Source organism: Mirounga angustirostris, unplaced genomic scaffold, assembly GCF_029215605.1.
Source record: "Mirounga angustirostris isolate CCGP_5_RB_7025 unplaced genomic scaffold, mMirAng1.0.hap1 SCAF_17, whole genome shotgun sequence".
In the NCBI taxonomy this organism is placed as follows: Eukaryota; Metazoa; Chordata; class Mammalia; order Carnivora; family Phocidae; genus Mirounga; species Mirounga angustirostris.
In genome coordinates, this window is record NW_026991725.1 from 9676096 (window position 1) to 9689015 (window position 12920).

At 46.9% G+C, this 12920-nt stretch overlaps 1 protein-coding gene and 1 pseudogene across 3 annotated transcripts in view; one reads left to right on the forward strand and one right to left on the reverse strand.

Moving 5' to 3' along the window:
• Nucleotides 1-5782, forward strand: part of AP2B1 (adaptor related protein complex 2 subunit beta 1) — a 128118-nt gene extending 122336 nt beyond the window's left edge. For all 3 annotated transcript variants that reach the window (XM_064582727.1, XM_064582729.1, XM_064582728.1), the window contains one exon: nt 5340-5782. In XM_064582727.1, coding sequence (XP_064438797.1) covers nt 5340-5414 — 75 coding nt within the window. In that variant the 3' untranslated portion in view covers nt 5415-5782. The remainder of the gene's footprint in view (nt 1-5339) is intronic.
• Nucleotides 1730-2168, reverse strand: LOC123854252 (large ribosomal subunit protein uL24-like; annotated as a pseudogene).
• Nucleotides 5783-12920: the final 7138 nt, after the last annotated feature.

The window sequence follows — 12920 nt, forward strand, 5'->3', positions numbered from 1 at the left end:
CTGAGAAAAGCCTATGACCGCATTCCTTTATTTTAACAGCCAAGTCTGTTTTCATTAGCATTCATCAAGGGAATAGTACCACCCAAAACTGAGAATTCTTGATGTTTTCCCCACTAGTTCCCTCCCTTGAAGCAGCTGGGAGAGAGAGAGAGAGAGAGAGTGTGTGTGTGTGTGTGCGCGCGCACGCATGCTCGGTCCTATCAAGCTAGATTTTTGTGAGTGGGAAACTTCAGGCTTCCTCCATGAAGTAGACACTCCTCCCACCCACCTTGTCCTCCAACAGTCTTGTCTTTTTTGGAAAGAAACTACCCCATCATTTACTTTGAGTTCCCTAAGAAAGGAAAAAGCCCTTCTGTGCTGTTCCTGGAAGGGCTGGTCTTCACTGTAAAATCAAGGTCTTGTAAAATAACTCCCATTTTCTTCCTTAGAAATGTGCTCAAAGAGAGAGAGTGTGTGTGTGTTTTGTTTTGTTTATCATCCACCATCTTATTGTATACAATCTTTCATCTCAGCTAAGTTAAAGAAGCTGATTACTCCTAGTATGCAGATGAGGAAACCAAAGTTAAGAATGATTAGCGACTTGATCACCTGGGTGGCTCAGTTAGTTCAAGTGTCCGACTTGATTTTGGCTCAGGTCATGATCTCAGGGTTGTGAGATCGAGCCCTATATTGGGCTCCGTGCTGGGCGTGGAGGCTACTTACGATTCTCTCCCTCTCCCCCTAGGCACCCTCTCTCCCCATCTCTTAAAAAAAAAAAAAAAAAAAAGAATGATTAGCAACTTTTTCCAGGATCATGTAATTTGTTGGTAGGTGTGTTGTGCTTAGAATTCAGGTTATCTCTTGACCCTTCCTACCATATTCATTGTAAGGATAGCGAGAATTTTGAGAAGGACCTCTTAATGTCACCGTCTTAAACATAATTTAAAATTTCTTAACTTTTTATTTTGAAATAATTTGAGACCCACAAAAAAATTTTAAAATAGTTCCAAGTTCCCATGTATCCTTCACCCAGTTTTCCCCATTGATAACATCTTACACACCCATAGTACATTTTTTTTTTCTTTTTCTTTTTTTAAGTAGGCTCCATGCCCAACATGGGGTTGAACTCATGACCTGGAGATGGAGCGTTGCATGCTCTACCAGCTGAGCCAGCCAGGCGCCCCCATACTACATTTTCAAACAGGGGATTGATGTTGGTACGACACTATTAGCTAAACTATAGACCTTACTCAGATTTTTCCAAGTCGTACATTACTATATTTTGTTGTTGATGGTGGTGGTCTGGGAGTGTACAGCACTGTGCAGTCTCATCACGTGTGTGTAGACTTGTATAACCACCACCACCGTCAGGACATAGAACCATTCCATCACCATGGACAAATTCTGTTCTTGCTTTCCCTTTATAGACTCTCACCCAGCCCTAAGCCCTGGCAACCACTGATGTTTTCTCCATTACTATAATTTTGTCATGTTGAGAGTGTTATATAAATTTAAATTCTTACAGTGTGAAACCTTTTTTGAGATTTATTTTTCCCATTTAGCACCATACCCTTGACGTTCATCCAGGTTGTTAGTGTGTATCTGTAGTTCTTTTTTATGACCAAGTAGTGGTCCCCCATATGGATATACCATAGCTTACCCATTCACCTGTTGAAGGACATTTCTTCACCTACATAAATATTTTTTTTCATCTTAACAGTTTTTATTTAAAGTCGTATATAAGATTACTTCACTCCTGCTCCTTCTCAGTTGTTTCTTCTTTATATTTGCCCTTTTCCTTTCCTACTTGGTGAGATTTGGCTTTCTGTTCGAGGATCTTTTTGCGGTCTTTGTACACTTAGAGCCTAGTGCTAACCACCTTGCCAGGGTGAGTGTCCACATGGACAGTTGTCCATCCGCCTTCTCTCGCTGCGCTCGTTCAGTGTAGATGACGTATTTCTTCCTGTAAACCTGGACGACTTTGCCAATTTGCTGACCTCTGTAAAGTGTCCTCACACAACCTGTACTTCATCATGCTTTCGGATGGGCATGGATTGCACATTGTACTTCTGTCTCAGCTCTTTGGAAAGCAGGGAAGACATAATCTTCCTGCAAATGTGGGAGGGTGCATTGAAATGCCTTTTACGGTTACTGCTCTGGTCAGAAGTCACAAAGGGATTGAACTTCATTTGGCTGCTGGTGCTTCAGTAAGGGCTGCAAAAGGAAAGGGCCCCCTATATATTTTTTTAATTTTTATTTTGAGATAGTTATAGGTTTATGTGCAGTTGTAAGAAATAATCCAGTGGGATTTTGTCCTCATGGTGCCTTTTTTTTTTAAAGATTTATTTATTTGAGAGAGCAAGAGTAGGGGGAGAGGGAGAGGGAGGGAGAGAATCTTAAGCAGATTCCCCGCTGAACAGAGAGCCCAGCGTGGGGCTTGATCTCATGACCTTGAGGTCATGACCTGAGCCAAAATCAGGAGTTGGATGCTTAACCCACTGAGCCACCCAGGTGCCCTGACTCACGGTGCCTTTTTATAGCCACACCCACCTCCCTTCTTTCCTTATATTTATAAATGGTAAATTTGTTTATACTTCCTTGCCCTCTTTCCTGTTTTCCATCCATCTGGTGACTGGGTCCTTCTGCCCACAGAACAATCCAAATTTTCCCTCACAGCATCTGACACAGACCTAATCCATTCACCTAAATGGTGCTGCAGACTTCAGAATCCCTTGGGCCCCTTCCCTTCTCTCCATCACCCTAAACACCCATTACAATATTGATCTGTCTCCAGTATTGAGGAGGAAGGAAATCTGGTTGAGCCAGTACTAATAGCAGGAGGACCAGTGGTCCCTTAGCCTCCTAAGAGGTTAATAAATTATTCCCACCCCCCACCCAGTCCTTATAGTATTTAAACGTTTATCCTATAAGGATGAGGCCCCATCATTCCAAGTAACTACATCTTATTTGGAAAGATAAATTGTCTCTGGTGGGAAAGTGTTCCAGACTGTAAACCAGAAGTGGATGTGTTAAGTCCTTGGCTTACTTAGCCATGAGAGGTGATTCTTCTTTCCTTGATGGGTCTAGTTGGGTGACATTCCTGAGTGGTTGGTATTAAAGATGTGTCGCATAAATAGACCAGCAGTTCAAAAGTTAAAACCCTAGTAAGGTCTCTTTTCCCTTAGGAGTCATACAAAATGAGACCCAGAGTCCTAGCTTTATTTTATAAGTCACATTATTTAGCTGCTTTGTTCTTTATGTATGTTTCCCTTTTTTACTTTCTTCAGTAATTAGCAAAATCCTTTTTCTTTTCTTTTTTTTTTAATTCATTCTAGCTTGTCTTAGCTGTACTAGTTGGAAAGCAAGGATGAGTTTAAGTCTAAACCTGACCCTTTGTTAAAGGTTGGCATGGCTTGGCAGGCCAGGGTTGGGTTGGGGGTAGTATGATATAAGGGGAGAGAGAGGGAGAGATTGATTCTTCCTCATCAACACCCCCCCCAGAGAGCAGCAGAAACTCAAGAGTCCAGGCCTGATCAGTCCATGACTACTCCCCCCCCCACCCCCCCAGTGCTAGCCTTGGCAGATCGGGTTTTTGTAGAGGAAGGCAACATTTCCTTATCAGTCATGAACCAAAAAAAAAAAAAAAAAAATTCAGTCTCCCAACTGGTAGATCTTCAAGTATTATTACAAAGATATGGAAGAAATATTTTGGGGGGAGAGGAACCACCCCTCTTTAGTCTGAGAGTTAACTCCCAAAGGCTGTTCTTATTCTTTTTAGCTTCCTCTCCTCCTCCTCTTCTGAACCCACTTACTCTCCCACAAGAATTTTCCTCAACACTGACAGTGGAGAGACTGTGGAGGAGGATTGCCTCTATAGGGAGCTTGAAAGTCAGGGACATGCCTATAGCTGCTGCTTTGACCGAAGTAGGGAGCTGTTTTCTATGCATATTTATACTCTTAAAGTAGTTGGGGTTTTTTGTTTGGGAGTTTGTGTGTGTGTGTGTGTGTGTGTGTGTTTTTACATTTGTCAGAATTGTCTTCCTGATTAATGTCAAGCAGCAACTTTGGAAGTGCCTTAGAAACTGACTATTAAAGCTGTAAATAAATAGAGCCTCTTTTGATGTTCTTTTGTTTGGTTGGTTTTGTTTTATTTTTTGCCTTTTGGGTTTTTTTTAAGTAATCTCTGTGCCCAAGGTGGGGCTAGAACTCACAACCCTGAGATCAAGAGTTACATGCTCTACCAATTGAGCCAGCCAGGCGCCCCTGTTCTTTGTATTTTTTAAATTTGACTTTCAGTTTGAGGATGTGAGTTTTTTTCAAGAAATTCAGGGCTGACCAATATCTTGATATTTTTGCCAAAAATATTCTCACCTTTTGTGTACTGTGTGAAATCATCTGGTGTCTCTGAGAATAAAGAGGTAAAATAATCTCAAATCTCATAGGGCTATGTGGCGAAAGACAACTTCTGCCTGTCTGCCCTAATAAAGGCGGACAATGGTGTCTGTAATGCAGAAAGCAAACGTTAAATTTTCTGGTTCTAAACGCAGTTTGCAGGCTTCTACTGTTATGTTATTGTCAATAATATTTGTCCTAATCTGATAAGAAGATTTCAAATCTGGGTTTAAGTTTTGTGCTCATTGACCCCCAAAGTGAAAACCTCAGTGTTCAACACTGAAATCGTGTTAACTGTTTCCGTGTTGGGTTGGTGACTGTGAGGCTGGAAGAAGCGAGGCGGCAGGAGTGTCCGTTTTGCCTGTTGGAGGAGGCTGCAGGTACATGAGGAAGCTGTTGCCAGGAATTGCTGTCTGCTTATACTAAGTCTCTTGTGTTCTTGTTTTCCTTCCCTCGCAGCGTGTTTGCTGTCCTCAGTGTAATACAGAAAGGACCTCACTTTTATTTCTCTCGATTGTACACCCTCCTGGACTGGGCCTGACCTAAGCATCCTTGTTTGAGTGGGAGGCTGGGGCAGGCAGCTGAAGTGACCCCCAGCGAGTTAGGGTTTAGCCCTTCCTTTCTCATTTGGTAATAACCCCTGTGACTCTTAGCAAAGCCTTGGAGCAGCTGTGCCCCTACAGTCAGGGGTTTTGCTGTGTTTAGTATTACTCTTGGTATTTAGTGTCAGTATTCCTAACTTCATGGTCCCACAGAGAATGTAGATGGAAACACAGCACAACTTGACATTGATTAAATTGAAAATGTAAAACCCATAGAACTTCTTAACAGAATCTCCTGGTTTGGCTTCTCAGTGATAGAAGCTCCTCTCTCTTTGAATCAGAAAGAGATTTTCTTGAACTGAGTCTTGGATACCTTTTGAGCTCATGCCAGCCTCCATCCTAATCTTCTCCTTTTCCTCCTAACAGCTGTCACTGAAATGTAGAGCTCCCGAAGTCTCTCAGTACATCTATCAGGTCTACGACAGCATTTTGAAAAACTAATGGACTGGTCCGGGGCCCTCCGGCCACCCTGTGATTGGTGCAAGCCAAGAACTCTTAACTGGAAGAAATCATATTGCCGTGTAGAATCTGAACCCAAACACACTGAGGCCGCCCACCAAGGTAGTGACTAGTCTAACCTGTGCTAACATTAGGGCACAACCTGTTGGATAATTTTAGCTTCCTGTGAAAATTTGTAACCACTGCTTCGATCACACCCCACCTCTTGCCACCTGCCTCTGCGATCTGTCCTTACTTGTGAGCTTCTCCATAGTGTAGTTTGATATTTTGTAATTGAGAGCTCATTTCAAAAGCAGAAAAAGACAAAAAATATTAAAGCAAGGAAAAGTGTCACTGAAACATAAACTGCACTTTATTGTATTATATTTTTGTACATATGAGAAGTGGAGGGAATAGCGTATCTGGTAGAAAGTGTGAAAACAACCGACCGCCATGAACCGCACAGTCCTGGAGGAAGAGACACGGTCCTTTGCCCACCCTGGGAGGGGTTCTCTTATCTGTGGCAACCTTGTCCCTGGTTATGTGGGTTTTCACTTTTTTTTCTCTCTCCAAACTCCCTTTCCTTGTGATTACACCTAACCCGTCCTATCGTCTCATTTTATGGCTCTACAGTCGGGAATGGGGGTCTTCCTTGAAGGGGGCTTCAGGGGGCAGGAAATAGGGCCTCTCAGCTAAAGCTGAGAGAAATTAGAACTTACTACATTCCTTTCCCTCGATCTAACCCACAGTTCACACCGATCAAGGAATTTTCGTAGAGATGGGTAACAGGAACCAAAATATGCTGCCCCCACTCCCTGCCCTGGATTTAATTTAATTCTCAGGTCCGATTCAGATCTAAAATCATGGTTTTAGAGTTGAAACAGACTTTAAGTAATAACTTACCCAACCCTGGTTTTCCTAAAATGGAAAAAGACAAAAGGCAAAACAGATGTTAACTGCCTGAGGCCTTTTAGCTGTTGGGGGGTGGGGGACTGGGTCTCCTAAATCCCCATCAATGTTGTTTTCACTACATTTTCACTAATGTATTTCTTAGTGAAATTTTCACTAATTTTCCTTTCTTCAATGCCTTCCTCTTGCCTTCTCTGTGCCTGTTTTCTTTGTGGCTCTTCTTGTACTCCCTACTGATTTTGGCACTCCATTCATTGGCATCAGGTGGCAGCAGAGTATCTCTCTTCAATTACTGGAAGGTAAACCCAGATGCCAGAATGAGAGAGTAACTAAACGTTTCCCCACATGCTTCTGGAGCCACAGTCCTTGAGGCCAGCAGGGCGGGTGCAGACGAAGTGAGACAGAGTGAGCTTAGAGAGGTCACAGACTCATTTGATCCCATTAGCTCTCCGATCTGCCCTGTCACTTAGGCTCCACACCAGTTGAGACCATCTCGGAGGGTCAGGCAGTCTTGTCCTCTCTCAGAAGCTGGGGAGGTGTGAAATCCCCTTCCTTGACACTTTGGGTGTGTTTTGTCAAAGAATGCTTTGTGCCCAAAGCACCAACTGTAGCAGTGTTCACACTGTTACATCTCTGGGCACTTGTCACACTGCCTGGTACCCAGTATTCAGGATCCATGAACACGACCGCCCTTCTCAGCTGCCCCACCCAAGTCAGAGGCACTTCGGGTCCCAAAGGGCTCATGTTGAACTCAGACCTTGGCATGAGTCCAAGAGGAGGAACCCTAGAAAACAAGAGCAGAAGCCACCCCACAGCCCTGTCATGACTGAAATAACCCTGATTCATACCAGTTACAGAGCATAGGGGGAGTGGGTCCCCCAAAGCAGTTTCCTAAGCCTGGAGACTCCACGAGAAGAATGACTGGGGCAGGGGTACGGGGAAGAGGGAGGAACTAGCGTCCTGCCCTCACTGCCCCTGAGGCACGTGGAGAGTAGGAAGTAGCACAGGAAAAATGTGTGGGGGGTCGGTAGGTTGCCTGTGTGTCGGGTGGAAAAGCAGGTTGATCGTTTCCTTGTCGGGAAATCATTCGTGGAGTCAGATGGACGCAGGCAGTAAAGAAGGTTCACACTACAAGTACCGTGTTCTCACTCAGAGCAAACTGTAATTCCACAAGGAAGTGCGTGTCAGCTAAGCAGACAGAAGACAGTTTATGCCAGAGTATGGCCCTCGGCCCCTGAAACGAGGCTTCTGTCAGCCTCCCCAGCAGCGATGGGTAATAGCTACTGTTCTCGGCTCCCTGGACTGAGCCAATCCGGGAATTCTTCGCGCCGCGCCTTGGGAAGCCTGCCTCCCACTGCCCCCCCCCCCCCCCCGAGCGGTTAGGGAGGGATTCTGTTCCGTGGAAGAGGACCTCTCTCCTGAAGAGACAGCACCTGTTGCCTCCACTGCAGCTTCCCTTTTGGTCCGCATCGAGCCCGGCCGAAGTGGGGAGACGGAGTGAAGATTGCCCTCCATTCTCTCCTCTGCCTCAGTATGTCTTTGTAACGTCCGCTGGTGTCATACAAAGGGCAGGGAAGCACACACACACACACCCAGAACTCTTGCTGGTCAGAGATTCCCTGAGTGTCTGTCCTCGCCCGAGCCTGTCACGTGTGTCTATGTTGTGAAGCTTGGGACTCTGGAGAGAAATTGGGAGTGGGAGGGGTAAATGTGGCCTAGGAATGCTTATCATTCTTTGGTTGTTGGGATCTGTTCTTGGGGTGGGTGGGGGCTGGGGGGGAAGCTTGACCTTGTGTCTTCGTCAGTAAACTCATTTACACAAAATGAAGTTTGTGGTCTGTACTTTGTTCCCAGAATGGACGCTCTAGGACACAACACTGCTGCCCAGGAGAGGGATGGGGCATTAAGAACCATACTACTAGAACTTTTCTTTCAGCGGCCCCAACCCTCCCAGGGATTTAGCCAGATGAAATTAAGATTGACCTGAGGAAGAATCCTATACCTTTTGCGGAGGCTTCTGTTAACCAAGCCCCATATCAGCACCACAGGCCGGAAGTGCTCACAGGAGCCAGTCTGTTCCCTGGCAGATTCCCTGCTAGGGCCCCTGGCCCAGGGTCCCAGCGGCAGAAGCAGCCCAGCAGAGCTACTCACCAGTTTCCTGTTACCCAGGACGATTCATCTCGAAATGTATAAAAAGCCGCTGGGACCTGAACTCGGGGCTCGTGTGTTCCCAAGTGAATAGAATTAAGGCTTGAAAGCAAGCTTCCCTAGGAGTTCAAGTCTAGTCACCTGCATCGCAGGAGCCCAGGACCCAGGTGTTGTCAAGCTAGAGGCCCCACCCTAGATTCTGATGAGCGAGGGCCTCCGAAGTCTCACAACCTGGAGCGGGGTAAGGAGGCTAAGGGATCCAACACCAAGATACCCATAGATATTCGTCCCCAACCTGTCACCTCTAGAGTGAATGTGTGTAAGCTGCTTTGCGCAGTGCTCAGCAGTAGCTGTTTTTTTACTTGGGTGTCCAAACTCCATGAACGAACTGTCTTTGGCAGCCAGCAACTTTTTGCTTGTCACCATGTTTCTGGTTTGCAGTTAGCTCAAGCTGAGACAGGAATGACACGGGAAGTAGTGGGGCCAGGGTGGTCTTTGTTGAGGTTCAAGGTCAAAGAAATGAAGAGAGATGGGCCTTCCTGAGATCCGTCTGGATTCACCAACTAAGAAGAATTTCAGGTTGGGCAAACTCTCAGGGCAGAGGCTCTCAACTTTTTTTTTTTTTAAGATTTTAATTTCCACCCAACGTGGGGCTCGAACCGACAACCCTGAGATCAAGAATGGCATGCTCCACTGACAGTTGGCCAGTCGCGCGCCCCACCCCGCCCAGGCTCTCACCCTGGGTGCACGTTAATACCACATCTCAGGTTTCAAAAACTGATGATTTCTTTTTTTTTTTTTTTTTTTAAACTGATGATTTCTGCTCAGCCAGGCTGGGGTGGGGCCTGGGGGAAATCTGCATTTTAAAAAAAACTCCCGGCGTTTCCACTGCAGCTGGGGTTGAAAATCAACTGCCTAAGAAAGACACACCTGTGTGCCTACTTAAAGGAATGCTGGTGTTCCTGTAACAGGTGAAAAAATGCTAAAGCACTTGGACAGTGGGGGGTATCAGCAGAAATAGGAGAAGGGGATTAAGAGGTGCAAACTTTGTTACAAAATAAGTCACAGGGTGAACAGCATAGGGAATACTGTCAGTGATGTGAAAGTTTTGCGTGGTGACAGATGGTAACTACACATACTGTGGTGAAGATTTCATAATGTGTGTAATTGTCGAATCACTGTGTTGTGCACCTGAAAGGAATATATTGTATGTCAACTATACTTCAGTTTTTAAAAATAACAACAACAACAAAAACCCACAAAGTTGCCAGATAAAATGCAAGTTGCCTGGAATCATACTAAAAAAAAAAATGGTAAAGCACTTTTCATGCACACGACACCTGCCTACCCCATGAATCCAGCATTATCTCCACTTTTCAGGGGAGGTGTGGCAGACCCACCCACATCTTTTGACTTCCTGTGTGTGTCCTTACCCCCAGACAATACAGCTTTCCCTTTGAGTTCAACTGAAAGTTCTGTAATAGGCCCTCCCCATCCCTCTGCACTCAGACTCCAGGCCAGTGGCCGGCCCTGCTAAGCCCCCAAGTTACCAGGATGTAGAACTAAGAGCAGGCCACACTGGCCCCAGACTTTCACCTTCCATGGCACCGTCCTTCGCAGCCCCCAGAATGGCAACTAGGAAATACTGAGATCTCCGGTACGTTGTTTCTGAACCCTGAAAACAGTTGAGGACTCCCAGGTTTGAGCCCTCCTACTCCCACCTCATGCATTGATGCTTTTTCTGATTTTGCCTGGACCCAGATATCTTTTCCCTGCCACCCCCAGCTCCAGGAGGCAAGAGCCTGTTTATTTTAATACCTGGTGTGGCACTTGGGAAAGATCACACCTCCCCCGTTGTTACCCGTTTCTATCTCCTGAGCACTAATCCTAGAATCCCAGCCAGCCCCCAGCATGTTATTAGCAACGAGGATGTTTCTTGAAAAGTTTCCGAGTTGGCTGCAAACTTGCCGCCGCAGTTTCTCATTTAGCTTTTGCCCTGCCATTCTTGATGCTGCCAACAAGGGGAAGGCTGATTTGGGGGTTGATTGGACCCAGATGGACTTAATCTCCCAAAGTACTGCTTTGGAACAGGACTGCCCCAGCACTCTGGGACAGAGAGGACCGCTCAGCGGCTTCTTCCTGCCATATAGGTATTAGAGGAGGATGTTCATATGCAGCCTCTGGCTTTCCCTCCCTGGTTTCATTGACACTCCACTTCCGCTCTTGGGCTCCAGAATCTGGCCAAACAGCCTCTGAAAGCTCAGGGGCATTTTCAGCTGTGATGGGGTGCAAGGGGTGGAGTGCATGGTCTTTGTTTCTTCTGTCCCACTTGGGGGTCTGGGCTTTGGACTCTACAAGTGGATCTACCCATCTGCTCCCCCAGAGTCTGAGCTTGCATCTCAGGCATCCCCAGCTGAACCAGAGCCACATGAGGCCCAAGGTCAGACAGACCCAAGGACAGGGCCTCTCAAACCTTTTCACCAAGGTAATTGTAATGAGAGGAGAGGGAGCAGGCCCCTCCAGTGTAAGTTCTTAGCCCAAAGTGACTCCCAAAAAACCAGAATGACTTAGCTGAGTGTTAAATGCAGGCATATTTTGCATTTTATGTTAATACTATGGCTGCTTGTTTTTTATAAAATGTTTTAAATGACCTATCACTGAAGGCAAGGATGAGATCCCATAACTAACCTATGGCTTTGTGTTCTCCTAGCAGAAGCTTCTGAGAAGCCTGGTGCCACGGTATGAGTGTGAGCATTGCACAATTTATATTTCTAGTCCACCTTGGGCTGAGGTAGAACCAGAAGGGAGGGTGATGGCCAGGGGGGTGACAAAGTCTGAGATCCTTGGGTGCAGAGTAAGCATTAATGATTTTGAGATACAATGGAGGATGGACAGTGCCCTGGACAATTAGTCAAGTTAAGAAAAGCTCTCGGTGACCCTGTTGTGACCACACAAGGGTCCATAAAATCTTGCAGGAGGAATATTTCTGGGAGGAAGCCATATCCTTCTCAGCCCTGTATTTGTTTCTAGCTGTTTCCCTGGTCCTTGTCATACCCCACCCCAATGCCCTAGGAGCCCACCTAGAATAAATGGAAATGCTTTCTCAAGGTGGTGTCCAACCTCCCATATGAATGGCTATATGTCTTTTAAAAAGGCACCAAAAAATAAAGACCATACGTTGAGACTTCCTACAGGGCAGGCACTGCGGTTAAGAACTCTGTACACCCGTAGCTCCTTTATGCCCTGAGGATGACTGATCACATCTCCACTTTACAAATAAGGCAATAGAGTTAGGAGAGTTCAAGTTCCGTGCCTTCAGTCACAGTCACGTAATAAGCAGGACGGCCAGGATTTAAATCCAGAGCTGTCTGATTCTGAGGCCCAGGCTCATAACCACTACGCTTTCTGTCTGGATGGGAGAGGGAGGAGGAGCAATTGGGAACATGCCCAAAATGCAGAGCCCAAAGGGAGGAGGAAACTGGCTCTGTGAGGAATCCGGAGACCACGAGTAATAGAAAGTCTAGAAAGCCGTGTTGGGGAATGCTGGGTCCCAGGGGTAGAGCATGGGAGAGCGCTCTGAGCTTCCCCTGCCTTCCCCCTGCCCACAGGCAACTAAAATGCAACTCTGGCCAGGTCGCTGCCTTGCTTCAGGACCCTTCCCGGCCTTCCTGCCGGGCACAGGGCCAGGTCTGAGCAATCACCACCCTTGAGACCTCTCCTCAACCCCCCTCTTGGCCTCCCAGCCCTCTGGGCTCTCCGCTTCCTGGACTCCCTTTGCAAAGCTCTGCACCCACTCCCACCTTCTCTCACCTGTAGCTCTCCTCTCCCACAACCTTCAAAGTTGACTCCTCTGAGCCTCCGGACTCCCCTAACTAGTTGGTCCCCTCCTTCTGCCCTCCTCCAGAACCTTGGCTTTTCACGCAGCACAAAATTAGTGCTGCTGGGTCTGCTGCTGCCCCTTGGGCTGGGAGGGCTGCCCAAGTAGGGATCCCCATCTTTGTATTCCAAATTTGGCCTTTCAGTAGGACAAGTTACTCGGCCCCTCTCAGCCTCGGCTATCTCATCTGTAAAATCAACCTCCTAGAATTGCGAGGATTGAATTTGAGGACGCGGGCAAAGCCGGGAGCGCGGTGTGCGGCACAGGGTACACACTCGCTAAATGCTAGCAATCCATGGTGAACGCCGCCGTCGCCGCTGGTTTGAGAATAAATATATTGCTGATTGTGCCTGCACCTCTGGCAAATGCTATTATCTCCCGGTCTGGAGAAGAGAGGGGAGCAGTCGGTTTAGGGGAGTGGAGGTCATTCATTGACAGGAGATAAGCTGTGCTTTGCGGCTAGCCTGGCCCGCCCTTCTTGCACTCCGCTGCCGCGAAGGGCGAGAGGGACCACCCTGCGCTCTGTCCTCCGGCGGGGGGCGGGGGGGGGGGGGGACGCTGTCGCCAGCACGGAG